The 25,461-nt window shown below is 36.7% G+C and overlaps 1 protein-coding gene and 1 non-coding gene across 2 annotated transcripts; one reads left to right on the top strand and one right to left on the bottom strand.

Moving 5' to 3' along the window:
* Window positions 1-2,352: 2,352 nt before the first annotated feature.
* On the top strand, window positions 2,353-2,460 carry LOC127745082 (small nucleolar RNA R71). The gene has a single exon (XR_008006273.1). It is a non-coding gene; the product is annotated as a small nucleolar RNA R71 (small nucleolar RNA).
* A 21,236-nt stretch (window positions 2,461-23,696) lies between these two features.
* LOC127744984 (uncharacterized) lies at window positions 23,697-24,554 on the bottom strand. Its single transcript, XM_052257910.1, has 2 exons — window positions 24,448-24,554; window positions 23,697-24,276 (listed from the first exon to the last, which is right to left on the bottom strand). Exons 1-2 carry the CDS (start codon window positions 24,552-24,554, stop codon window positions 23,697-23,699), a joined length of 687 nt encoding a protein of 228 aa, XP_052113870.1.
* Between the last annotated feature and the right edge of the window lie 907 nt (window positions 24,555-25,461).

Here is a 25,461-nt window from a genome sequence, read left to right as displayed (position 1 = left end):
CTTTTGACCACACCAAACTTAGAAGTTTGCTCGTCCTCGAGCAAAAGAAGAAAGAAGAATGGAGAAGAAGAAGAAATGGAGGAGATGGAGGGGGTGAGTGGTTCGGCCAAGGGGGAGAAGAAGTGGTTGTGATGTGTGAATTTGATGGATGAGGTAGGTGGGGGTTTTTGGGGAAGGGTGTGAAGAAGAGAGAGAGTGAGTTGAGGTAGGTGGGGATCCTATGGGGTCCACAGATCCTAAGGTGTCAAGGAATTTGCATCCCTGCACCCTTCTGGCATGTAAACGCACCTTTGAGTGCCAATCCTGGCGTTAAATGCCAGGTTGCTGCCCATTTCTGGCTTTTACCGCCAGCTTTTCTTCCCTTTCTGGCGTTTAACGCCAGCTTGGTGCCCTTTTCTGGTGTTAAACGCCAGTCTGGTGCCCTTTTCTGGCGTTAAACGCCCAGAACGGTTCCAGCCTGTGAGTTTAACGCCCATTTTGCTACCCTTACTGGCGTTTAAACACCAGTAAGCTTGTTCTCCAGGGTGTGCTGTTTTTAATGCTGTTTTCGATTTTGCTTTAATTTTGCAGTTGTTTTTGTGACTCCACATGATCATCAACCTAAAGAAAACATAAAATAACATAGATAAATAAAATTGGGTTACCTCCCAATAAGCACTTCTTTAATGTCAATAGCTTGATAGTGAGCTCTCATCGAGCTTCACAGATAATCAGAGCATGGTTGGGGCCTCCCAACACCAAACTTAGAGTTTGAATGTGGGGGCTTTGTTTGACTCTGTATTGAGAGAAGCTTTTCAAGCATCCTCTCCATGGTTACAGAGGGAGATCCTTGAGCCTTAAACACAAGGTAGTCCTCGTTCAATTGAAAGACTAATTCTCCTCTATCCACATCAATCACAGCTCTGGCTGTGGCTAGGAAGGGTCTTCCAAGGATGATGGATTCATCCTCATCCTTCCCAATGTCTAGGATTATGAAGTCAGCAGGGATGTAAAGGCCTTCAACCTTCACTAAGACATCCTCTACCAGTCCATAAGCCTGTTTCATGGATTTGTCTACCATCTCTAGTGAGATTCTTGTAGCTTGTACCTCAAAGATTCCCAGTTTCTCCATTACAGAGATTGGCATAAGGTTTATGTCTGACTCTAGGTCACACAGAGCCTTCTCAAAGGTCATGGTGCCTATGGTATAGGGTATTAAGAATTTTCCGGGATCCGGTTTCTTCTGAGGTAATTTCTGCCTATTCAAGTTATTTAGTTCATTGGTGAGCAAGGGGGTTCATCCTCCCAAGTCTCATTACCAAATAACTTGGCATTCAACTTCATGATTGCTCCAAGGTACTTAGCAACTTGCTCTAAGGTACTTAGTAACTTGCTCTTCAGTAATATCTTCATCCTCTTCAGAAGAAGAATACTCATCAGAGCTCATGAATGGCAGAAGGAAGTTTAATGGAATCTCTATGGTCTCTGTATGAGCCTCAGATTCCTTTGGCTCTTCAAAGGGAAACTCCCTTTTGTTCAGAGGACGTCCCATGAGGTTTTTCTCACTGGGGCTCACGTCCTCCTCACTCTCTCCAGGTTCGGCCATGTTGGTCATGGTTATGGCCTTGCACTCTCTCTTGGGATTTTCTTCTATATTGCTTGGGAGAGTGCTAGGAGGAGTTTCAGTAACCTTTTTACTCAGTTGACCCACTTGTGCCTCCAAATTTCTGATAGAGGATCGTGCCTCATTCATGAAACTGAGAGTGGTCTTAGATAGATCAGAGACTATAGTTGCTAAGCTAGAGAGGCTCTGCTCAGAGTTCTCTGTCTGTTGCTGAGAAGATGATAGAAAAGGCTTGCTATTGCTAAACCTATTTCTTCTACCATTGTTACTATTGAAGCCTTGTTGAGGCTTCTGTTGATCCTTCCATGAGAGATTTGGATGATTTCTCCGTGAAGGTTATAGGTGTTTCCATAGGGTTCTCCCATGTAATTCACCTCTTCCATTGCTGGGTTCTCAGGATCATAAGCTTCTTCTTCAGAAGATGCTTCTTTCTTAGTGCCGGATGCAGCTTGCAATCTAGTCAGACTCTGAGAAATCATATTGACTTGCTGAGTCAATATTTTGTTCTGAGCCAATATGGCATTCAGAGCATCAATTTCAAGAACTCCCTTCTTCTGAGGCATCCCATTATTCACAGGATTCCTCTCAGAGGTGTACATGAACTGGTTATTTGCAATCATTTCAATGAGTTCCTGAGCTTCTGCAAGCGTCTTCTTCAGATGAAGAGATCTTCCAGCAGAGCTGTCCAATGACATCTTGGACATTTCAGACAGACCATCATAAAATATGCATAAGATGCTCCATTCTGAAAGCATGTCAGAAGGACACCTTCTGATCAATTGCTTGTATCTTTCCCAAGCTTCATAAAGGGATTCACCTTCCTTCTGTCTGAAGCTTTGGACTTCCACTCTAAGCTTGCTCATCTTTTGAGGTGGAAAAAATTTGGCCAGAAAAGCACTGACCAGCTTTTCCCAAGAGTTCAGGCTTTTCTTAAGTTGTGAGTCCAACCATATCCTAGCTCTGTCTCTTATAGCAAAGGGGAAAAGCATGAGCCTGTAGACATCGGGATCAACCCCATTGGTCTTAACAGTATCACAGATTTACAAGAATTCAGGTAAGAACTGATGAGGATCTTCCAATGGAAGTCCATGAAACTTGCAATTCTGGTGCATTAGAGAAACTAGTTGAGGCTTAAGCTCAAAGTTGTTTGCTCCAATGGTAGGAATTGAGATGTTTCTCCCATAGAAGTTGGATGTTGGTGTAGTAAAATCACCAAGCACCTTCCTTGCATTGTTGTTGGGTTCGGCCATGTCTATTTCTTTTTCGAGATTCTCTGTAAAGTCCTCTTCAGCGTATTGTGCTTTAGCTGCTCTTAGCTTTTTCTTCAGAGTCCTTCAGGTTCAGGGTCAACTTCAACAAGAATGCCTTTGTCTTTGTTCCTGCTCATATGAAAGAGAAGAGAACAAAGAAAGTATGGAATCCTCTATGTCACAGTATAGAGATTCCTTGAGGTGTCAGAGGAAAATAAGAATAGAGGGATAAGGTAGATAGAGGAGAATTCGAACATATAAAGAGGGAGAGAGTCCGAATTGCTAGTAGAGGAGAAGTGTTAGTGATTAAATAGAAAGAGATGAGAGGGGGAAATTTTCGAAAAATTTTTAAATAAAAAAGATAAAAATTAAAATGAATTAAAAAGAATTTTGAAAAAGTGGTTGATGGTTTTCGAAAATTAAAAGTGAGAAAGTGGTTAGGTAATTTTGAAAAAGATAAGAAATAATAAATTTGAAAAGATAAGAAGTTAGAAAGAGATTTTGAAATTAGAATTTTAAAAAGATGTGATTTGAAAAAGATATGATTTAAAAAGATATGATTGACAAACAATTTGAAAAGACTTTATTTTTTTAAAATTGATGACTTGACTAACAAGGAATTTAAAAGATATGATTCTAAAATTCAAATATTGAACCTTTCTTAACAAGAAAGTAACAAACTTTAAATTTTTTGAATCAAAACATTAATTGTTAGAAAGATTTTTGAAAATAATGAAAGAAAATTGAAAAAGATTTGATTTTGAAAAGGATATGATTGAAAAGATAACATTTGAAAAAGATTTGATTTTGAAAACAAACTTACCTCCCTTGTGCCTTCCTGGCGTTAAACGCCCAGAATGGTATCCATTCTGGCGTTTAACACCTAAGTCACTACCTTTTTGAGCGTTTAAATGCCAGCCAGGGTCCTTCCTCACTGGGCGTTTTGAACGCCCAGCTTTTTCTCTGCAATTCCTCTGCTGTATGTTCTGAATCTTCAATTCTCTGTATTATTGACTTGAAAAGATATTTTTTTGAATTTTTTTGAATTTTTTAATGATGAGAGAGAAAAACAACAAAATGACTCAAAATAGAAAAATTTAAGATCTAAACTAATAATGCATGCAAGAACACTTTGAATGTCAAGATGAACACCAAGAACACTTTGAAGATCATGATGAACATCAAGAACACATTTTTGAAAATTTTTAAGAAAAGATAGATATGCAAGAAACCAAACTTAAAAACTTTTATACTAGAGACACTAACAATTTGAAAATGCATATGAAAAACAACAAAAGACACAAAACAAGAGAATTTAAAGATCAGAACAAAGAAAATCATCAAGAACAACTTGAAGATCAATAAAGAACACAATGCATAAAATTTCGAAAAAAATGCAAGAAAAAAGAAAAAAAAGAAAAACATGCAATTGACACCAAACTTAAAATTTGACACTAGACTAAAACAAGAAACACAAAATATTTTTTTAGTTTTCTGATTTTTTAAATTTTTTGTATTTTTTTCGAAAATTATTTTAGAAAGGAAAATAAAGAAATTCAAAATTTTTAATAAGAATTCCAGGAATCATGCAATGTTAGTCTAAAGCTTCAGTCTAAAAGATTAGACATAGCTAGCCAAGCTTCAGCAAACATTACATACAACAGCCAAATTGATGGGAATCAAAAAGGCTCCTGTGATGATAAGAGTATCATCTGAAACTCTAGAATTCATTCTAAGAAATTCTGAAGAACAAAGTAAATAAAAGAAAGAAAAGTACCTAATCTAAGCAACAAGATGAACCGTCAGTTGTCCAAACTCGAACAATCCCCGGCAACGGCGCCAAAAACTTGGTGCACGGAATTGTTTTTCTTCCCTCATGGGCAATGGCGCCAAAGACTTGGTCGCATTAAATTGTTATTCACAATTCCGATACAACTAACCAGCAAGTGCATTGGGTCGTCCAAGTAATACCTTACGTGAGTAAGGGTTGATCCCACGGAGATTGTCGGCTTGAAGCAAGCTATGGTCATCTTGTAAATCTCAGTCAGGCAGATTCAAATGGTTATGGGGTTTTGATAATTAAAAGATAAATAAAACATAAGATAAGACAGAGATACTTATGTAATTCATTGGTGGGAATTTCAGATAAGCGTATGGAGATGCTTTGTTCCTTCTGAACTTTTGCTTTCCTATTGCCTTCATCCAATCATTCATACTCCTTTCCATGGCAAGCTGTATGTTGGGGGGATCACCGTTGTCAATGGCTACCATCCGTCCTCTCAGTGAAAATGGTCTGGCTATGGGTTACGTAGGGCTAATCATCTGTCGGTTCTCACTTGTGTTGGAATAAGATCCAATGATCCTTTTGCACACTGTCACTGTGCCCAACACTCGTGAGTTTGAAGCTCGTCACAGTCATCCCATCCCAGATCTTACTCAGAATACCACATACAAGGTTTAGACTTTCCTGATCTCAAGAATGCTGCCAATTGATTCTAGCTTATACCACGAAGACTCTGATCTCACGGAATGGAATGCTCTGTTGTCAGGAGAGGAATTCATGCGTCGTGAACCAAGAGGCCAAGAGATATGCATTCAAGCTTGTTTTCAGGTAGAACGGAAGTGGTTGTCAGGCACGCGTACATAAGTGAGAATGGTGATGAGTGTCACTTGATCATCACATTCATTATGTTAAAGTGTGAATGGATATCTTAGGACAAGAATAATCTTGAATTGAATAGAAAAATAATAGTACTTTGCATTGATTCGTGAGGAACAGCAGAGCTCCACACTTTAATCTATGGTGTGTAGAAACTCCACAGTTGAAAATACATAAATGATGAAGGTCCAAGCATGGCCGAATGGCCAGCCCCCTAGACGTGCAACATATGATCAAAAGATAGTCTCCAAAATGATCTAAAGATTGATCAAAAGATTAAAATACAATAGTAAAATGTCCTATTTATAATGAACTAGTAATCTAGGGTTTATAGAAATAAGTAAATGATGCAGAAATCCACTTCCGGGCCCACTTGGTGTGTGCTTGGGCTGAGCATTGAAGCTTTCACGTGCATAGGCTTTTCTTGGAGTTAAACACCAGCTTTGGTGCCAGTTTGGGCGTTTAACTCAAACTTTTATGCCAATTCTGGCGTTAAACGCCAGAAAAGGGTAGAAAGTTGGCCTTTAAATGCCAGTTTGTGTTATCAAAACTTGGATAAAGTATGGATTATTATATATTTCTGGAAAGCCCAAGATGTATACCTTCTAACACAATTGAGAGCACGCCAATTGAGCTTTTGTAGCTCCAGAAAATCCATTTCGAGTGCAGGGAGGTCAGAATCCAACAACATCTGCAATCCTTTTTCAGCCTCTGAATCAGATTTTTACTCAGGTCCCTCAATTTCAGCCAGAAAATACCTGAAATCATAGAAAAACACAAAAACTCATAGTAAAGTCTAGAAATATAAATTTTGCATAAAAACTAATAAAAATATAATAAAAACTAATTAAAACATACTAAAAACTACCTAAAAACAATACCAAAAGCGTATAAATTATCCGCTCATCATGATATCATTGAAGACTCTTCCATTGAATGTGAACTTGATATGGAAGTATATTTCTCACAACCTCCTAAGTTTGACTTGAAAGATAATGAGGAGGAATTGGAAGAAGTCAACAAGCAAGAAGAAATTGAAAGAAGTTGTCAAGAGGTAGAGATAATCAAGGAAGAGCATAAGGAAGCCGACCTCGCATCGTCTAAGTGTGGGGAGGTTCCCCTCCCCAAGTCACCATCCAACACAACATTCAAGTGGGTAAAAATCTTACCCTTAAGCTTCACTTTCTCACTTAGAGCTCTTTGTAGAACTAAGGGTAAGAAGGAGTTGTGTAGTGGTTGGAAGTTGGGAATTAGGCTCATTGAGGTCAAGTTCTCATGGTATAGGAACTTTGATTGGAGGAATGCTACTTTGCATGTATCTAGAAAGATGACTTGGTGCGCTAAAGAGAATTCTAATTGCCAATCACCCAAACGGAAAAATCACGAAGAGCAACTTGAAGACGGGTGCGAAAATAAGATATGGGACCCCGGATTGCCACATGAAGACCAACTAGGGGAGCCCATATCTTGGGTGGAACTCCACACAAGCGTGGTGAAGATGGTTGGAATTTCTGTCAACCATTTGAGGAGCAAAGATCCTTGGAGATTCAAGGATGAGTACAAGCATAAGCCACCATGAAAAAGAGCCTTCCCAAAGGTCCAACTTAAGGACTTAAACTAAAAGTGCTAGGTGGGAGACACCCCACCATGGTAAACTCTTTTCATTTTCTCTTTTGTAAATAGTGTAGAATTTAGTTGATTTCATGTTTTGTTTTGTTTGTTGAGTTTAATTAGTATCTTAGCATGTTGAATAAGGTTTTATGTTGTTTCGGTAGTTGTTTGGAGGGTTAAAATGCTTGGTTTGGTGCAAGAACTTGGAAAATTTTTTTGAAAAACATAGCACCATCCACGTGTACGCGTACATGGCGCGTACGTGCACCTCAGGCATTTTTGACCATCCACGCGCACGCGTACATGGCGCGTACGCATGGATGCAAAAATTCCACCCCAGCCAAAAACCCGAGAGTTAGGCCTGTACTATGCGAACATTGGGCCTAAGGCACAAACCAACCCACGCGTGCGCGCACCTGGCGCATACGTGTCGATAAAGCCAAATTCGCAATGCGCGCGCGTTGATCATGCCACCTGTACTCCTGGTACATTTTCCAGAGAGTTGGGCCAACCTTGGGCTGACACTATGCCCTGCGCCCAATCACATCCACGCGTACGTGCACCTGGCGCGTACGTGCCCTTCGGCCAACATGCGCATCGACGCATGAGCATGCATGACACGTACGCGTCGGTAAAAAAAAGTGTTTTTTTCTCCTCTTCTATTTTCTTTTGCTTATCGCATTTGCATACTTCTATTCTTTCCATTTTAATTTTGTTTTTATAGCTTGTTTTCATTTTTTTTCTAAGTCTCATTTTCATAATGGTGTTGCATCTTCTTACCCGATTGTTGAGACTCTATTACTTTATCTTGGTGCTTCAAGACTTGTTTAACATTAATTGTAATATTTGTTCTATACACAAGATCAGTGCTTTAATCCTTCCTAACTCATTATCCTTTGTTTTTATGCCTCATTATCATTGAGATAGGATGGGACCAAATGCTCTCATGCTTATCACTAATGTTGTTTGTGGCAATTCTTATTTGATCTTGATACTCAATATGCTCTTCATGCTTTGACTTTACTCTTGTGTCAAGTATTAGTTGATATGCCTTGGCTTATATTGCTTTCTCATCTACATGTTGTAGCTACCATGTAGTAGAGAACCACACTCTTACTTGGCATTAGCCCCCGCCTACGTTCTATTTACTCTGATATCTTTGTTGTAGGCTTAATTTTCTTTCCTTTTCTCTTCTTTTAGCTTGGCCACCAAGAAGGGAGAAAGGAACAAGTCATCCGCACAATCTTTTGAAGGAACTCATCAATTGTAGCAACCTGTCCACATTGCTCTTCTTTGCATGCACCGAGGACGGTGCAATCTTCAAGTGTGGGGAGGTCGTCCGACCGATCTCCATGGGTAACAATTTCCTTTTTCAACACCAATGATAACTAGTTGTTGCATTGCATGATAGGTTGCATGTTAGTTAGAATTTGTACATATTTGTACCACTTCTTTCTTATTAGGACTACTTGGTTAGGGTGATGATTTCTTTTCCAAGAAACTATTTTTACAGCACCCTACCAATTTGAAAAATAATTTTTGTTAAACTTGCTTGAAAGAATTTATTTTGGAACATGGTTTTGTGCTAAGAACACAACCTAGTGAGTTTTGAGCCTAATTGCGTGGTTACATTTTATAACCACTTATTTTCCTTCTTGTGTGCATTGTTCTTTTTCTATGATTGCAATCTTTGCTTTGTTTGAGTCTATATGTCCATTATTCATTGTATTCATGCACTTGTATGATTGAGGCCATTGTTTCATTTAGCTCACCAACCCAAATAGCCTTACCTTTTATCATCCATTATTAGCCAACTTTGAGCCTACACTTAACCCACTTGTTCTTAATTTAGCACATTACAAGCCTTAAAAGCGGAAAACAATAAATGTCCTTAATTTGGATCTTTGATTAGCTTAGGCTAGTGTGTGTGAGTATCATTCAAGTGTGGGAAACTTTGGACATTGGTTGGGAAAAAAGGTGCGTTTTTGTTTTGTTTTTTTTTTTGAAAATATTGAGAACTGGGTATATACTCATGTGTTAATTAAAATGTAAAACTGTATGCATTGATGTCCTTGTATATAATTACATCAAAAATAAAAAAAGAGAAAAACAAAAGAAAAAGAAATAAGTATGGAAAAAGAAAAAGAAAAATAGAAAAAGAAAAGAAAAGAAAAAGAAAGAAATAAAAATGGGACAAAATGCCCTAAAGTAAAGTTCAATAAAAGAATCAATGCATAAGTGTGGTAAAATCAAAAAGAAAACGCATGAGTATGTGAAAAAGTGAGGAATGGGTAGTTAGATTAGAACTTAATTGTATAGGTTGTCATAGGTTAGGTGGGAAATTTAAGTTGATCAAAGATTCAAATTCTAGTCCACTTAACCATATACAATCCTACCTTGACCCTAGCCCCATTACAACCTAAAGGAAAGACCTCATGATGAATGTATGCATGCAATGAATAATTGTTGATTGTTAGATGAAAAACAAATCTTGGAAAGCATGATTAGGGGAGAATTGAGTGAATCAACCCCAAACACCGAGCGAATAGAGTGCAAACACTTCCGGTGAAGGTTCGATGCTCAATTTCGTGATTCCCGGCTTTCATGAGCGTTCTTCTTGCAAGTCTATTTGAGCTTTATTTTTATACTTGAATTGGTAGGATTCATGAATCGTCATATGACCTTAGCCCTACCCGTTTATACATGCTCTTGGAGGATTGATTTATTTCTAACCCAGTAGGTAGAATCATTTTGCATTTAGTTGCATTCATTTAGATAGGATGCATATAGATAGGTTGCATTGAATAAATGTTCATACCCCTTGTTTCATTCTTGGTATAGCATGAGGACATGCTATGGTTTAAGGGTGGGGAGGTTGATAAACCCCATTTTTAGGGTTTATCTTGTGTTGAATTTAGAGGGTTTTGTCAACTTTTCTCCCATGTATCCAATGAAATAATATGGTTTTGTACATTCTCCTTTAATTGTGCTTAAGAGTGAAAACATGCTTTTTAGGACTTAAAATAGCTAAATTTAATTTACCTTGATTCCATTAGATGCCTTGATATGTTTGTTAAGTGATTTCAGGTTTAGGAGGCAAAGATTTGATTGAGGTAATGAAGAAAAAGCATGTAGAAATGGAGAACTCATGAAGAAATGAAGGAATCGCAAAGCTGTCAAGCCAGACCTCTTCGCACTTAATTGATCATAACTTGAGATACAAAGGTTCAAATGATGCGGTTCCAGTTGCGTTGGAAAGCTAACATCCAGGGTTTCAAAATAATATAATATTTGTCATAGTTGCTACACGTATAGGAATGCGTACGTGCACTGTACGCGTACTCGCCGATGGTTGCACATGATTCCCTTAATGCAACTCATGGCCAGCGATTTTAGAAGCCTTGTGGGCCCAATCCAACTCATTTATGATGCTATTTAAGCCAAGAATTGAAGGGGAATCAACATACTTTTTATCATTAGTCATAGTTTAGTTTTAGAAGTGGATATAGTTAGTTTTCTAGAGAGAGAGGCTCTCTCTTCTCTCTAGAATTAGGATTAGGTTTAGATCTAGATCTATTTCTTCTTCTCTCTTAATTTTCCTTTCTCATCCTTAATTGTTCTCTTGTAGTTGTAGAATTTTTCTTCTTCTCTTGTAATTCCTTTGTATTGTTAGTTGTAGTTTATGAACCTTCTTTTGTAGATCTACATTTCTTCATCAATGCAATTGGTAAGTTCTTTGTTGTTTCATAATTGTTTTGCTTTTCTATTGTTGATCTCTTGCCATTGTAGTTAGATCTCTCTTTAATTCTCGCATTTCATGTTGTTTACTTTTGTTGCCTTCCAAGTGTTTGATGAAATGCTTGATAGGATTTTAGAGTAGAATTTTATGCTCATGGCTATGGAATGGTAACTTAGGAATTCTTAAGTTACTAATGTCCAAGTAATTGATGATTGGGAGCCATTGACTCTAGTTCTCACTAATTGAATTAGTGGAGGATTAGGACCTATGGACTTGGATTAATATAGCGCATTTGACTTTCCCTTACTAGTTACTAGTTAGAGGATGACTTAATGGGATTGATCCTTGCCAATTCTCATATTATGGTTAGTGATTAGGATAGAGACCCTTGACCACCAAACCTTGCCAAGACCTTTTTGTTATTTGATTTTCTTTGCACTTTACTTTTCATGTTTCTCATTCAAAACCCCAAAACATACCTCTAACCAATAACAAGAACACTTTATTGCAATTCCTAGGGAGAACGACCCGAGGTTTGAATATTTCGGTTTATAGATTTTAGGGGTTTGTACTTGTGACAAACAAATTTTTGTATGAAAGAATTATTGATTGGTTTAGAAACTATACTTCGACGAGATTTCATTTGAGAATTTCTATACCATCAATATTCCGATCATCACTCATTCGCCAGGGCAGTAGAAGGCAAGGCCTCTGAAGAATAAAAAAATTCAGCCGTATAAAGAAATAATTTTAAATATCTATACCCATGAATTCTTACACTTCTTTTTAGTTTTGTAATTAAATTAATTTAATATGATATATAAAATATTAAAGTTAAATAAATATTTCTTTTTAACTTACATCTATTTCTACTTAAGACCATATTTCTATGATTCTAACTTACACATATTTCTAAATTACATATTACATACTAAACAAAACCTAACTAGAACGTTATAAATAGTAGCAATCTAGCACAAGTAAAACATAGTGCTAAACTAATAATTATATCGTAACAACCTTCTACAAGCAAATAGAGTTCTAAATTTCTACTAGAGACCTACTGCTAAAGCTACAAACTATATTCTACTCCTTCGCGACTGCTCTAACCATGGCCACACACAAAAAAAAAATTCATATGGGATTGCACATAATTAAACAGAACAAAACTAACCTCAAAGTCAGTTGCCCCGGCATAATGCGACGTCTCGTTCAACTTATTGATGTCTCCATCGTTCCTCGCCTGGCGCGCCATCGCAGTAACAGTAAAAAATAGGGTCAGAAAGGGATAATAGAGAGGAGAAAGTGGTTGACTAGGTCAAACTGGGGCCAAGAATAACGTTGTGAACGACATATATTTATAGGCGTCGACAGGCCTTGTAAATGAGATAAGCAGCATGTACCTTGTTTACACTGTAAACGAGATATACATGTGTCAGCCTAACGTGTCTTATCTCGTTTACACTGTAAACGAGATACATGCAAAATTATCTCGTTTACACTGTTGTCTCTAACGTTTGAATCGTCCTATTTAAGTCCCTAACGTTTCAAAATTGACTCAATGTTGTCCTGCCGTTAGGAATCTGTTAACGAAATTGATGGCAGGACGAAATTGAGACAATTTTGAAACGTTAAGGACTTAAATTGGACAAACACGTTAGGGACAAAAACGATACATAAAAATAAATTTTAATTTTATCCTTCACTAATATCAATCTTTTACGGTACATAATTATTCAATTATTTTTTAATCAAATTTAAGTAAATTACACTTAATCAGATTATTTTGATTCTAAATAAATTAATTTTTTAATAATTTTACTCTTAAAGATTTTTTCTCATCATAAAATATTTGTAAAATAACTAAAATCACATTACTTTATTGTATATGTATCATTTTTCCCCACAAGTTTATGTACCATTTATTTTACAAATATTTTATGATGAGTAAAAATTTTTAAAAGTAAAATTATAAAAAATAATTTTATTTAGAATAAAATTAATGTGATTAAGTGTACTTTATTTAGATGTGATTAAAAAATAATTGAATAATTATGTACCGTAAAAAAATGATATTATTAAAGGATAAAATTAAAATTTATTTTTATGTATCGTTTTTGTCCCCAACGTGTTCGTCCTATTTAAATCGCTAACATTTTAAAATAGTCTCAATTTTGTTTCGCCGTCAATTCCGTTAACAAATTTCTAATGGCAGGACAACATTAAATCAATTTTGAAACGTTATGGACTTAAATAGGATAATTCAAACGTTAGAAACAACTTTAAGACTTACCCCAAACGTTAGGGGGACAAAAACAATACTTTACACTTTCTCAAATTATCTTAATTATCTCTACCTCCATTACCATTACCTTCGTACCCGCCTCTCTTACCATCAAACCATTCTTATCATCATCGTTATTATCTTCATTACCAAGTACTTCTCTCTATTTAATTTTTGCAAACTTCAAAACCAAAGTCCCAAACTTAAAAGAAAATTAAAAAAAAAAGACAAAAAGGGAATAAAGGCTATTTTTCCCTATTCTGTGCTGTTATTGGTTTCTTCGAGTGTTCGGGCTAAGCGACGCTTAAGAAAATCCACTTTAGGTGTTCCTCTAATCTCGTACGTAGCTTATGGTTGCTAGCCATGGTTGTTTTTGATGTGAAGTTGCAAATTTGGCAACTTGGTTTTGGTAATCCTATCGTAGAACAAGAGCAAAAGGAGGAATTAGAATGATTGTCAAAGAAAGTGAGGTTTAGAAATTTTAGGTGTGTGATTAAAATTAGAGTTGTTGTGGTGTGGATGAGAAGTGGAATTGGGTTTGGCTTTATGATACGAATGTGAAGGGAAACTAGGGAGTTGGTGTCTTTGGACCTACTAGAGATGTTGCAACTTCAGGAGGCTTCTTACAGAAATTAGATTTTAGGCATGGTTCTGAAAACCGAATCGAATCGGTTAGTCGGACCGGTTCAATCGGAAATTGACGATGCAAACGGTCCGATTCTCTTCTTATAACCGCTCGAGAGAAAATCGTTGTAAAACCGACAAATCGGCCAAAAATCGGTCGGTTGGGTTGGACTAGTAACTGGCCGGTTCAGATAAAACGACGGCATTTTTAAATTTGCTAAAAGAAAAAAAAAAAGAAAGCCCGATCCAGTAACGTGACCAACCCCCCTCTTCCCCCAATCATTCATTCATTTCACCCCTGGTTGCCGAACCCTAGCCCTCTGAAGCAAATTAAAGGAACCCCGAACCCTAGCTCTTCATCGTCGCCGCCGTTCTCAGGGTCTCAGCACCGCCGCCGTCCCCAGGTCCTTAGCACTGCCGCTTCTTCCTCTTCCCCGTGTCAGGAACCCAGTAACTCGGCAGGTCCTCTTCGTCTTCGCTGGCTCCTCGAACCCAAGTTAGTGGCTCCTCGTCTTCATCTTCTCCAAACTTCTTCTTCAATTTTTTGTTCTATTTTTCTTCAATTCTTCGTGGGTCTTGGCTTGAAGTTTGGTTCTGAAGTTTGGTTCTTCATTTCTTCTTCTTCGGTCTTCGGTCTTCTTTGTATGTATAGTTCTGAACTTCTGATTGCTGTGAAAATTTGTATGTATGGATTGGTTGCTAATGCTGAAAACTTACTCTGTTGTGTCATTTTTACCAACTAGAGTCCAGAACATCTAATACACTAACTATTACTATGTTTTAGTGTTTTGCTGTTTTCTAATTACTTTGATGGCTCTGTGTACTGTTATTTTGTTTTAGTATTTTGCTGTTCTCTAATTGTTCTGATGGCTCTTGCTGCTGCTAAAAATGAAAATCAAATCATTATTGAAATTTTTGTTTAGGGATTAAGGATTACTTGTTGCGATTTTGTAATATTTGTTGAAATTTCAGGTTTAGTGTGATTAGGGATTACTTGCTGCTGATGAAATTTCAAGTTTAGTGTGATTAGAGATTACTTGTTGCTGTTTTGTAATGTTTGTTGTTGAATGCTAAAAATGAAAATCAAATCAAATGCTGTTTTATATTTTCAAATGGTTGTCGTTAACTTTTGTGCAGAAAGATGTTGGTCATTCCAAGGTTTCAAAGTCCCTTTCTGTACTTGGGAGAAATTTTGTTATTGTAAGATTCATCTCCTTTTCTACCCATAGTGAACAGGATCAGCAAGATGCAAATGATGATATGTTCCCTCTAAGGTCTCACTAAAGTCATATATATTTTATGTACTTCCAGTTTCGTAGTCCTACTTTCTATTTTTAAATTCACAATGAAGAAATCTAATCCATTTTCCAAGCTTTATATTTCAAGCAAAAAATGGGTTGTGTTTATTATTCCACCTAGTGTTGTGGTTCCTGTCATCATTCTTTTAAGGGTTAGAAATTATGAATTATCTCAATTAGTTGCTAGTGTTTGAAAATATTGTATGTTGATAATAGACAAAATGACAGTCATTTTTATGAGTACGAGTATATTACACTGCTGGAATATTTTACTTAGTTCCTGAGTGGTTGTCTTGTTAGTAACCTTTTAGTTAGAGTGCCATTTTATTAGCTTATTGTCACTTTAAATCTTCTACAAAATAGTTTAACACGCTAAAACAAGTTTTTCATGTTAGCATTTAATATTTAAATTTTTTTTTATTATTTAACTTTTGAATTTATAGTTTGATAAGATCATATGAATTTGGTTAATAATATTTCATGTAGTATTTTAAATTTGAAAAATATTTTAAGTTTTATATTAGATTATAATTATATTTTAGGATATTTATTTATAATTTATTTATTATTTTATTCTAAAACGATTTTTTTGGTTGAATCACCGGTTGAACCGATTAGATCAATAAACCAATGACCAAAACAGTTTGATAACCGATCCGATTCTCAAAACTTTAATTTTAGGATGTGTGCGGTTCAAATATTACTTTGTTATTTAGATTCTATTTTTATCAAAATCAAATATATCTAGAATAAAGATAAGAATTGAAATGATGGTATTTTATTTTCTAGAATCAAACTTACTTAAAAATAATTTTTAAAATTTTAAACTAAATATAAAAATATAATATTTTCATCTTATAATTCCTTCAACCACACATATCTTTAGCTTAGTGTTGGTGAGGAGCTATTATTATTTCATACTTTGACAACAAAAATTAAAGCGTGAAGGTGTTTGAGTTTAATGTGTCCTGAGATGTTTTGTTTTGAAAGGGGAAGAAACATACAAGTGGGAAGAAAGGAATTAAAGCGTGAATGGAGCAGTCGCGGAGTAGGAGATGATGCCGGTAATTTTGGAAAATTGGATAATTTTTTTAATGGAATCAACCAAAATTTAATGTTTGGATATTTTTATTAAATGAAATTCATTTTTAATAAGTATATAAAATTTAAACTTATATATTATATATTTATTTGTTTGTTTTTGCAAAATTGCCCCTTCTATTGTGATAAAAATAATAATAAAAAAAAAAACACTAACATATAGTTACAACTTGAAATAGGTCAAGTTGATACTTGTAGGGCATATATGGGATTTGTACCAAAAGGAATTAAATGTTATGTAGTATATGGGAATTTAATTTTGGCATTCAGATTATGGAATGAAAGCACAATGGGGCCAAAAACATAATGGTCCCAACGTTTCTTGCCATCTTTAGCATCTTCACTAGTACTCAGTTTGGTGGTACAATGATATGTTTGAATTCCACATTGATATTGCAGAGTTGCCGTTCTTTTCATTTGTGGATAATGATGTTATTGGTAGTTAAAGTTTTGCAATTCACAGTCTGATGAGATTTAACATATGAACGAATCATATGTTACAGGTATGTAATGTATGATATGATTTAATTTGGTGCGGTTTTCCTTTCCTTTTAAGATTTTAATTTTGACTCGTCATTTAACTCTTAATTTTTATAGTGTAAAACTTACTACCATCAACGATTTACATTTATAAATTATAACGATCACTAAAGTTGTCGAATTCCAAAGGAAAATGTCCGAATATAAGACAAATTAAAGCTATAGATTAGAATTAGCGAAGACTACTTATCTCTATAAATATTTAAAATGAGTAATTTTATGATATAATATCAAAATTTTATATTTAAAAAATTTAGAATTCAATCCTTAGTAATCCTTAGTAAACTTTATATCGAGTTAAGTATTGATTAATAATCTTATGATGACAAACATAATTAATAATTTTCTATTATACTTATCTCTTTTATGAATTTTGCAATCAAAGATTATAATCAAACAATCTATGATTCAAGCAAATTAGCACCTAATGAATTTCCTCTTCAACGCTAAACGACTACAATATTAAAAATGTTTCGGCTAGCTTCATCAAAATAAAAATTATTCCAACATTAAAAAAGAGATATTAGCTCTATATACGAAAAATTCATGAAAAGAAGAAGGCAACCATTCGAGTAAAATCTGATCATATACACACAACATTTGTTTTCTTATTATTTGAGTTTGTTCATATTTTTTTTATCTAATAAATCCTAGCTTATTTTAAAAGATACAAAAAATGAAAAAAGTAGTACACACAAAAGTCATTTAATTTTTTATTGGAAAGTTTGATTTGGAAAATGTGTTGAGTTTAGAGTATGTTTGGTTCCCCTTAACTAAGTTGGATTAGCGCCTAATAAGTGAGTTAATAAGTTTCGGAAAGCTTAGTTTACAAGAGTGTGAATTTTTTGGAATTAGTGATTGTAATAATTTTTGTTGATTATAGTGAAAATTATACTATTATTGTGGTGAAAATCAGACGTAGATCACATTGTATTTCGTGACCGAATCAAAATATATTGTGATGTTATTCTTCTTCATTCTTAAATTTTGTAACTTTCATTTTCGTTCTGTTATGCTACTGCAAAATAAAGATAAAAACAAAAATAATATCTTGATTTTAGTGTACTATATAATTTATTTTATTAAGTGTTAAAAGTAGTTTCTTAATTTAACTCCTTTCTCAACTCACTTGAAAACCTTCACTCTAAAAATAAAAAATAGCATAAAACAAATAAAAAAAATTATGCAAAAATCAAATAAATCTAAAAAGATGATGCTCTTGCTTGGGGCAAATAGAGGCGGATTTTTGCCTTATTCTATAACACCCTAATATTCAAATCTTTATGCTCGAGTCATAAGTCAATGATATTACGGTGGTACGACTCTCAGGTGGAATTTTAATATATAAATATAGGTAATTTCGAAAGGAGTATTAATCGAGAAGCCTGAAAAGAGTAGAAATAAAATCGCGAAGACGTATCACTCATGTTTCAACAACAAAAGATAAACCGTGAAGCCGAAAGCGATATATGGATAAGGCATAGAGGAGATTACATGATAGATAACAGATAGATATATATAACATAAGTAAATAGCCACTAGTTGCGACCCGCAAAGTTTAGGCCGGCTAGGGTACAGTATGAAAGTAGTTGACAACAGTATATCTTAATCTCTCCCGAAGGAAACATGAGAGCCTCTATAGGCAAATCCAAAAGAGTTCAATACATAATATAAACTTTTCAAAACAAAGGTGGAGAGATTCTAAGCAAAACACAAAGTAGAGAAAATAACGATCTTCGCCGTCTCTCGGACAACCCACAACTCACTTCTGAGCACCTGGACCTGTATCTGAAAAACAAGAGATATATACGGAATGAGAACCCCGGGCCCATGGGTTCCCAGTACAGTAAAAGTGCCAAATAAATACAATGTACTGCAATAAAAACTCACTAAGCATCCTAAACTTCTTCACCAATTATCCATCCTAGGTTTTCGCTAATCGATGAATAGACAACTGTCACGATTCTTACACGAATCAGACTCAGAATCATAAGCAAAACCATCACCAGTTGTTTTGTCTCAGCAACTCTATATCAATACATCATACCCTCGCCTGGAGCTAGTGAAATCACATCACTGCGTCTACCCAGGGGGCTCAAATTATCTCATTCAAAAGTCATCATCATCATGCAATCGCATCATCAATTCATCTCATCAAGAACAGCCATCAACACCCACCGACACCAGCATGAGGAGCCTCTCAGTTGTACAAACACAAGCAATACAGGCAAGTAATACACAAATAAGGTACAAGTAGAACAAATAGCACATAATCAGGTAACATAGAATATGTGATGTAGAAATCCAAAACAAATTGGCAAACCCAAACAATTCAAACATATGCAAATGATGAATGTCTGCCCTATGGCTGATGATATCATATGTCAGTTACATAGCTAACCCGACATGTCCTGGTAGCTAACCATTGGACAGAAACACCCCTTGCGGAGCAAGTAGGTTTGAGCTACAACCCCCTTGCTACTGCCCGCTCAACCCAGAGCCAGTGGAATAACCACTACTGCAGCTACTACCCAGGTAGGTGTTTAAAAGCTCAACCTGGAGCAAGTGGATTCACCACTACTGCCGCTACTACCCAAGCGTCACAATCTCTGACCTGGAGCAAGTGGGACGAACCACAACCCTTGCTACTGCCCAGGATCTCAAAACATACATTCGTTTAGTTTAAAAGCAATCATCATTGTTATCAAATCTCAAACATTAACCTGGAGCAAGCGGGATGAACCACCACCCTTACTACTACCCAGGTATCATAAATACACATTTATTCAAAAATCTATAATTAAACTCATTTATCATAAACATCCTTTCCCGTCTCATATCCAGAACAAGTGGACAACGCCACTGCCTACTACCCGGGGTCACACATCACATTTCAACATTTTCCATTATTATCCATTTAACACATTCATTCATTAATCATATATGCATTTATACTCAGCCATAATCAGTAATGGCTTTGCCGTTACCCGGCAATAACTCAGCCATCCGCCTCATGGTTCAATCAAGAACCAGCCATTTATCAATAAATATGCCCTTCGGCTCATGGCATACACGGTACTTCCACCGTCATCCTCCATATCTCATATAATCATCGTTGATCATCATTGATCATAACTTTTTCCCTTGCTTCACTCGTAATTACCACATCTCCTAGCTCCTTTCTCATTACTAGGCATATCATCATTATTTAATACATAAGGGGTGAGATCGGAGGCTTAGAAGTATGAGATTTGGCTTTTAAAACTCAAAAATCAACTTTGACATGAAAACAGGGCCATGCGTACGCGTACTCCACGCGCACGCATGGATGGCCACAAAGCTCATCGACGCGTATGCGTCCTTCACGCGGACGCGTGGATTGAAAAATATTCAAACGACGCGTACGCGTCAGCCACGCATACGCGTGGGTGCACTTGCGCCCCAAACACCAAACTGGCACAACTCTGGCACAACTCTCAGGAAAATGGCTGGGCATTTGGTGCAGCGCATCGACGCGCCCGCGCACACCACGCGCACGCATGGATGGTGCTTTCCTGAAGAACGACGCGTACGCGCCAAGTGCGCCTACGCGTGGATGGTCATTCTGCTAAAAATTTTCTAGCTTAAAAGCTGCAGAATTCACAGATTCAACCCCCAATCTTCCGACGGACATAACTTTCTCATTTTAAATTGTTTTTTGCCCGTTCTTCGAATGGCATGGACATCCCGAATCCAATTTCACTTCTAAACAAGTTTGGTACAAAACAGAAATCCACAGTCCAAGTTATGTCCTGTCAAAGTATGCCCAAAAACAATATTTTCACACAAAACCACAAAGTGCCATTTTCAAAACAAGTCATTTTCAACTCTTTTCAAAATCAACCAAAACATGCCAATTTCAACCCTTTTTGAAATAAATCAAAATATACCAAAATTAACGTCAAGCCTCCTCAACTCATACATTAACACCTTACCACAATTCACAAAATCGCCATATAACCATTTTTACCCATTTCAAACAAATTGCTAAATTACAACCACATTAACATGTCATACATCCTTCCTCATCCCAATTTCCAACAATATTATTTCCAATCAACCATCATTATACATAATCAATATCATACTCACTATCACGTGGATTCACCCACAAATCAACTTTAATCATTCTTCAAGCATATATCGCAACATACATATCTCTCATGCATCATCATACCATCAAGGCATCAATAATCATAATCACATATATGACCACATATATATCTTAACCAAAACCAAACATACTCCATCTACATAATTTCACCCAAAATTACCAAATTCCACACTTCAACTCCCCAAACTTTATTATTCAATAACCAACCCAATCATTCATATATTCATTATCTGAAATTCATCCAATCACTTGTGTCATCATACAATGCACACGTCAACTTACATTCCTTACCTCTTTCTGGCCTCCGGCCCAAAATTCATGGCCTCCGCCCCAATTTCGCAATTTAAATGCATAAACCACAAATCAATACTCATTACCCAATACATCAAATTTTCAATACACCAAGCATACAAGGCCACACAATTCTCAACCTAATCATTAATTCACATTACATACCAACTATGCATATTAGTACCAACCATTTACACAATCCAAACTTAATCCTAGTGGGATCTAGCCTTGGAATTCTCATCACACCACACGGTACTTAGATGAAACTTAAACTGTACCTCTTGTAGCCAAATCAATTGAGCCTCTTCTTTGGAAGTCTCCACCAACCTTAGCCCCAAGCCTCACCAAAGCTCCTCAAGCAACACCAATCTCCCAATTGTGCACCAAAATTATCAAATACACTAACATAACCAATATCACATACATACATCAACCTATGGCTCATAAAAATGACAAATCATAAGGGTTTGAGAACTTCTTACCTCAGCCTATATGAAGTAGGGAACCCGCTTAGAATCCATGTTGGAGTATCCCTAAATACCCAAAATCACAAGATTTCAACACTAACTACCCAAAAACGTAAAACAGTGGGGAATTTCAGAAAATAGGCAGAGGTGAATGGAATACTCCCCATAAAACTTAGATAGAATTGTAGAGGATGAGAAGAGCGATGCGTGGCCGCAAACGGCTCATCAATCGAAGCTCCGTAGCTCAAGTTATGGTGGTTTGAAGATCAAAGAGAGTTAGGTTTTCTCTCTTCTCTTCTCTCTTCTCAATTTCAGCGCCCCAACCCTTCCTTTTAGGGTAAAATGAGCTGAAATGCTCATAACTAATATTTATATATGTTGGGTCTTGGGCCCACTTAGGCCCGGTTCACTTATTTTTGTCCGTTTGCCCAATTTTGGGCAAAAACCCTTTAAGATTAGTGCTCTAAATCGCACTTTAAATATTTCTACCCTCCCTAATTATGATTTCTCATTTCTTAATCTTATATACTCATAATAAATTTTCTCAGCTGCAGTACCAAACACATCTCAGCCGGTACTGCCGGTCAAAATTCCACTGCGCGCTTTTACGCAGAAAATTATGTTTTTTGACTCAGAAAAATTCACTGAATCCAAATATCATATTTAAATTATCAAATTCCAATTGCCAAATCTTCCAACCATATTCGCTCCTATTTAACTTATTACTTAATTAATTTCAGTTAGACCGGGTATTATATTCTATCCCCCTAACAGAAATTTTCGCCCTCGAAAATTCCATCCATCACTGCGAGTACGCAAGCGTAGTCTGCCTTTATATCCAACGCATAACAGTTTCAAGGTCCTTTTACTCTGCGCGCTTCCGTTGCCGCGCTCTGATTTCTCTATCTCCAAGGGTCTCGGTCATTCGTTCAACGCCGACCAATAGCCTCGTTCCTTACTTTTATCGTCTCATCAACTCACACCCTATTAAATCTCAAATAATGTCATCAATAATATTGCCATCATCGTTAATCATAGCCATCATCCCACATCACTATAATCTATCAAAGCTTTCTTCGTTTTTAGAATTCAAATGAGTTTGGACTAACAAGCTAACAAAATCTTAAGAATCCAGCTTCTTTTAATAAGCTATAAAAGCATTTGAAACACATCTCTTTTGTTAAAGTTATTCAAATCAAAGGTCCTTCTCAAAACTATAACCAAAACTCTTTCAAATTCTTGAAAAAAAAAAATTTCAACAGCACCTCCCCAAAATTGGAGTTTACCACCCGTCACGGGTTCCCTCAAACCAATCTCAGTACCGCATTAACATTTCAATTTAATGGTTTTCACATTCGTCTTTCAAAACCAATCATTATAAATCTCAAACTAAATCCAAGGTCACTATGACCAAACATCATAGTACTCATCTCTCAAACACGACAACTTGCACTCTCTCATCATCTAAATCCGATTACGCATCAATGATAATTTTTTCATCCGTTTCAGAACCATCAAGGCTCACAGCCGCAATTAATTCCAATTATCTAGAATCATTATCTACATAAGCTCACTAAACTTTTAAGTACTCAAAGCATAAAGCATTTCTAATCATACCCCACTTTTCCTTATTATTACCATACAATGCTAACGCTTTAGCAAGCTTCCACTATGCCACTTTGATTTCTCGTCAAGTATTAGTTCCATCACTTATTTCCTCAAGTACTAAACCACAACTTAACTTGACCTACAATTCAAATCAACGTTTCCAAATTCATCATTTAGGACCATCCCTTATCTATTTAAATCAAAGAAACTAAAAGTCACGGGTTCAATTCGTTTCACCAAAAATTCAGAAATAAACCAACTACATAACAAACACAACACATCATTCTCAACAGAAAATTATTTACATCACAGGTATTTATCCATTTGTATTAAGGCAAATCCTTACTCGGACTATCCGGTTTGCTTCTCAGTCTAATATTAAGCTCGACATTCCCAGTTTTACTGTACAGGCGGTATTATAAAATCACGCACTATCCTTTAAGCCTGATTATTGCAATTACCTCAATCTTACTGTCGCAATCGGCCCGCATCCTGACTCTCTCCTTGTTGGCAATTTCTTGATACATGCCCTGGTAACCCGCACTTGTAACATACACCTAACCCCAATCGGCACGGCCTATTTGGGTGATGACTTCCACATCTCTGACAGCTCGAAATATCAGAAGCAGCCGCTGCCCGTTTTCCCTTACCATTCCTTTGGGACTCCTCACTCGTCGCAAAGTTATTCCGTCCTTGGGAAAAGTGTTGTACGTATCCTCTCTCCTTAAACTCTTGACCCCTTGGTGCGAATCCTTGGTTGTGCTCTCTATGACTTCCTTTCTCTGCAACCCTCCTTTTCACACACTCTTCAGCAATTCTGCTCTTATTCACCAACTCTGAAAAAGTTCGGATCTCCATTGGTCCCACTGAACTTAAGATGTCGCTCCGGAGTCCTCCTTCATACTTAATGCATTTCCATTCCTCGAAGTCTCCCGGAACTTCCTGACACATGCGAGAAAACCTGAATAGCTCCTCAAATGTGTTTGTATACTCAGATACGGACATAGCACCTTGCTTCAGCTGCAGTAACTCAAATTCCTTGGCTGTCCTGGCAGAATTTGGAAAGTACTTCCTATAGAATTCTACCTGGAAGGCATCCCAAGTGATAGGATCATTCCTCTATTGCAGGAGACGTCGAGCCCCTTGCCACCAATGCGATGCTTCCCCCATGAGCAGATAGGTAGCAAATTCAACACGCTGCTCTTCAGGCACCAACTACGCTTGCAGTGCTCGCTCCATGGCCTGAAACCAAGTATCAGCTTTAGTCGGATTGGTGGTTCCCTTGAACTTAGGTGGATTAACCTTTAAGAAAGTTGCCAACGTCATCAGGCCCTGAGCTTCCCTTCCGCCATTGCTATTATTGTATATCTATAGCCCAAGAGCCTCCGCAGTGGCCTGCATAGCAGCAGCCATATTTTCCAACGCCGCTATAAGGTTTACCGGATTATTCGGGTTGATTTCTAATTCCTGCGTATTAGTACTATCTCTCTCATGTCCCCGACTGGGTCCACGAGGCGCCATCTGGTTCCTATACACACCAAACAATCGATATCAAGTTGATCAGTTTCAATATCGGAAGTATAGTGCTTCAAAGTACCAAAGGTACACTCATAGACTTCATGCTAGATGTATTGGTTAGATACCCTAACTAGCACAGGCACAGACTCAGAGTATGCATTGAAACATAAGCAGTTCCATCCCTCAGGGTCACGAGGACGAACTGCTCTGATACCATAATGTAACACCCTAATATTTAAATCCTTATGCTCGAGTCAAAAGTCAATGATATTATGGTGGTACGACTCTCAGGTAGATTTTTAATATATAAATATAGGTAATTTTGAAAGAGTATTAATCGAGAAGCCTGAAAAGAGTAGAAATAAAATCGCGAAGACGTATCACTCACGTTTCGATATATATAAATAAGTAAATAGCCACTAGTTGCGACCCGCGAAGTTTAGGCCGGCTAGGGTACAGTATGAAAGTAGTTGACAACAGTATATCCTAATCTCTCCCGAAGGAAACATGAAAGCCTCTATAGGCAAATCCAAAAGAGTTCAATACATAACATAAACTTTTCAAAACAAAGGTGGAGAGATTCTAAGCAAAACACAAAGTAGAGAAAATAACGATCTTCGCCGTCTCTCAGACGACCCACAACTCACTTCTGAACACCTGGACCTGTATCTGAAAAACAAGAGATATATACGGAATGAGAACCCCGGGCCCATGG

This window comes from Arachis duranensis, chromosome 2 (assembly GCF_000817695.3).
Source record: "Arachis duranensis cultivar V14167 chromosome 2, aradu.V14167.gnm2.J7QH, whole genome shotgun sequence".
NCBI lineage: Eukaryota > Viridiplantae > Streptophyta > Magnoliopsida > Fabales > Fabaceae > Arachis > Arachis duranensis.
This window is presented reverse-complemented; position numbering and strand designations above follow the sequence as displayed.

Bases quoted from the DNA above. Each gene is read 5' to 3' on its own strand.
- LOC127744984 (XM_052257910.1), bottom strand. From the start codon at position 24,554: ATGACGTTGGCAACTTTCTTAAAGGTTAATCCACCTAAGTTCAAGGGA. The intron at 24,277-24,447 runs GTAGTTGGTGCC...AAATTCTGCCAG, and splicing joins ATGGAGCGAGCACTGCAAGC to GACAGCCAAGGAATTTGAGT.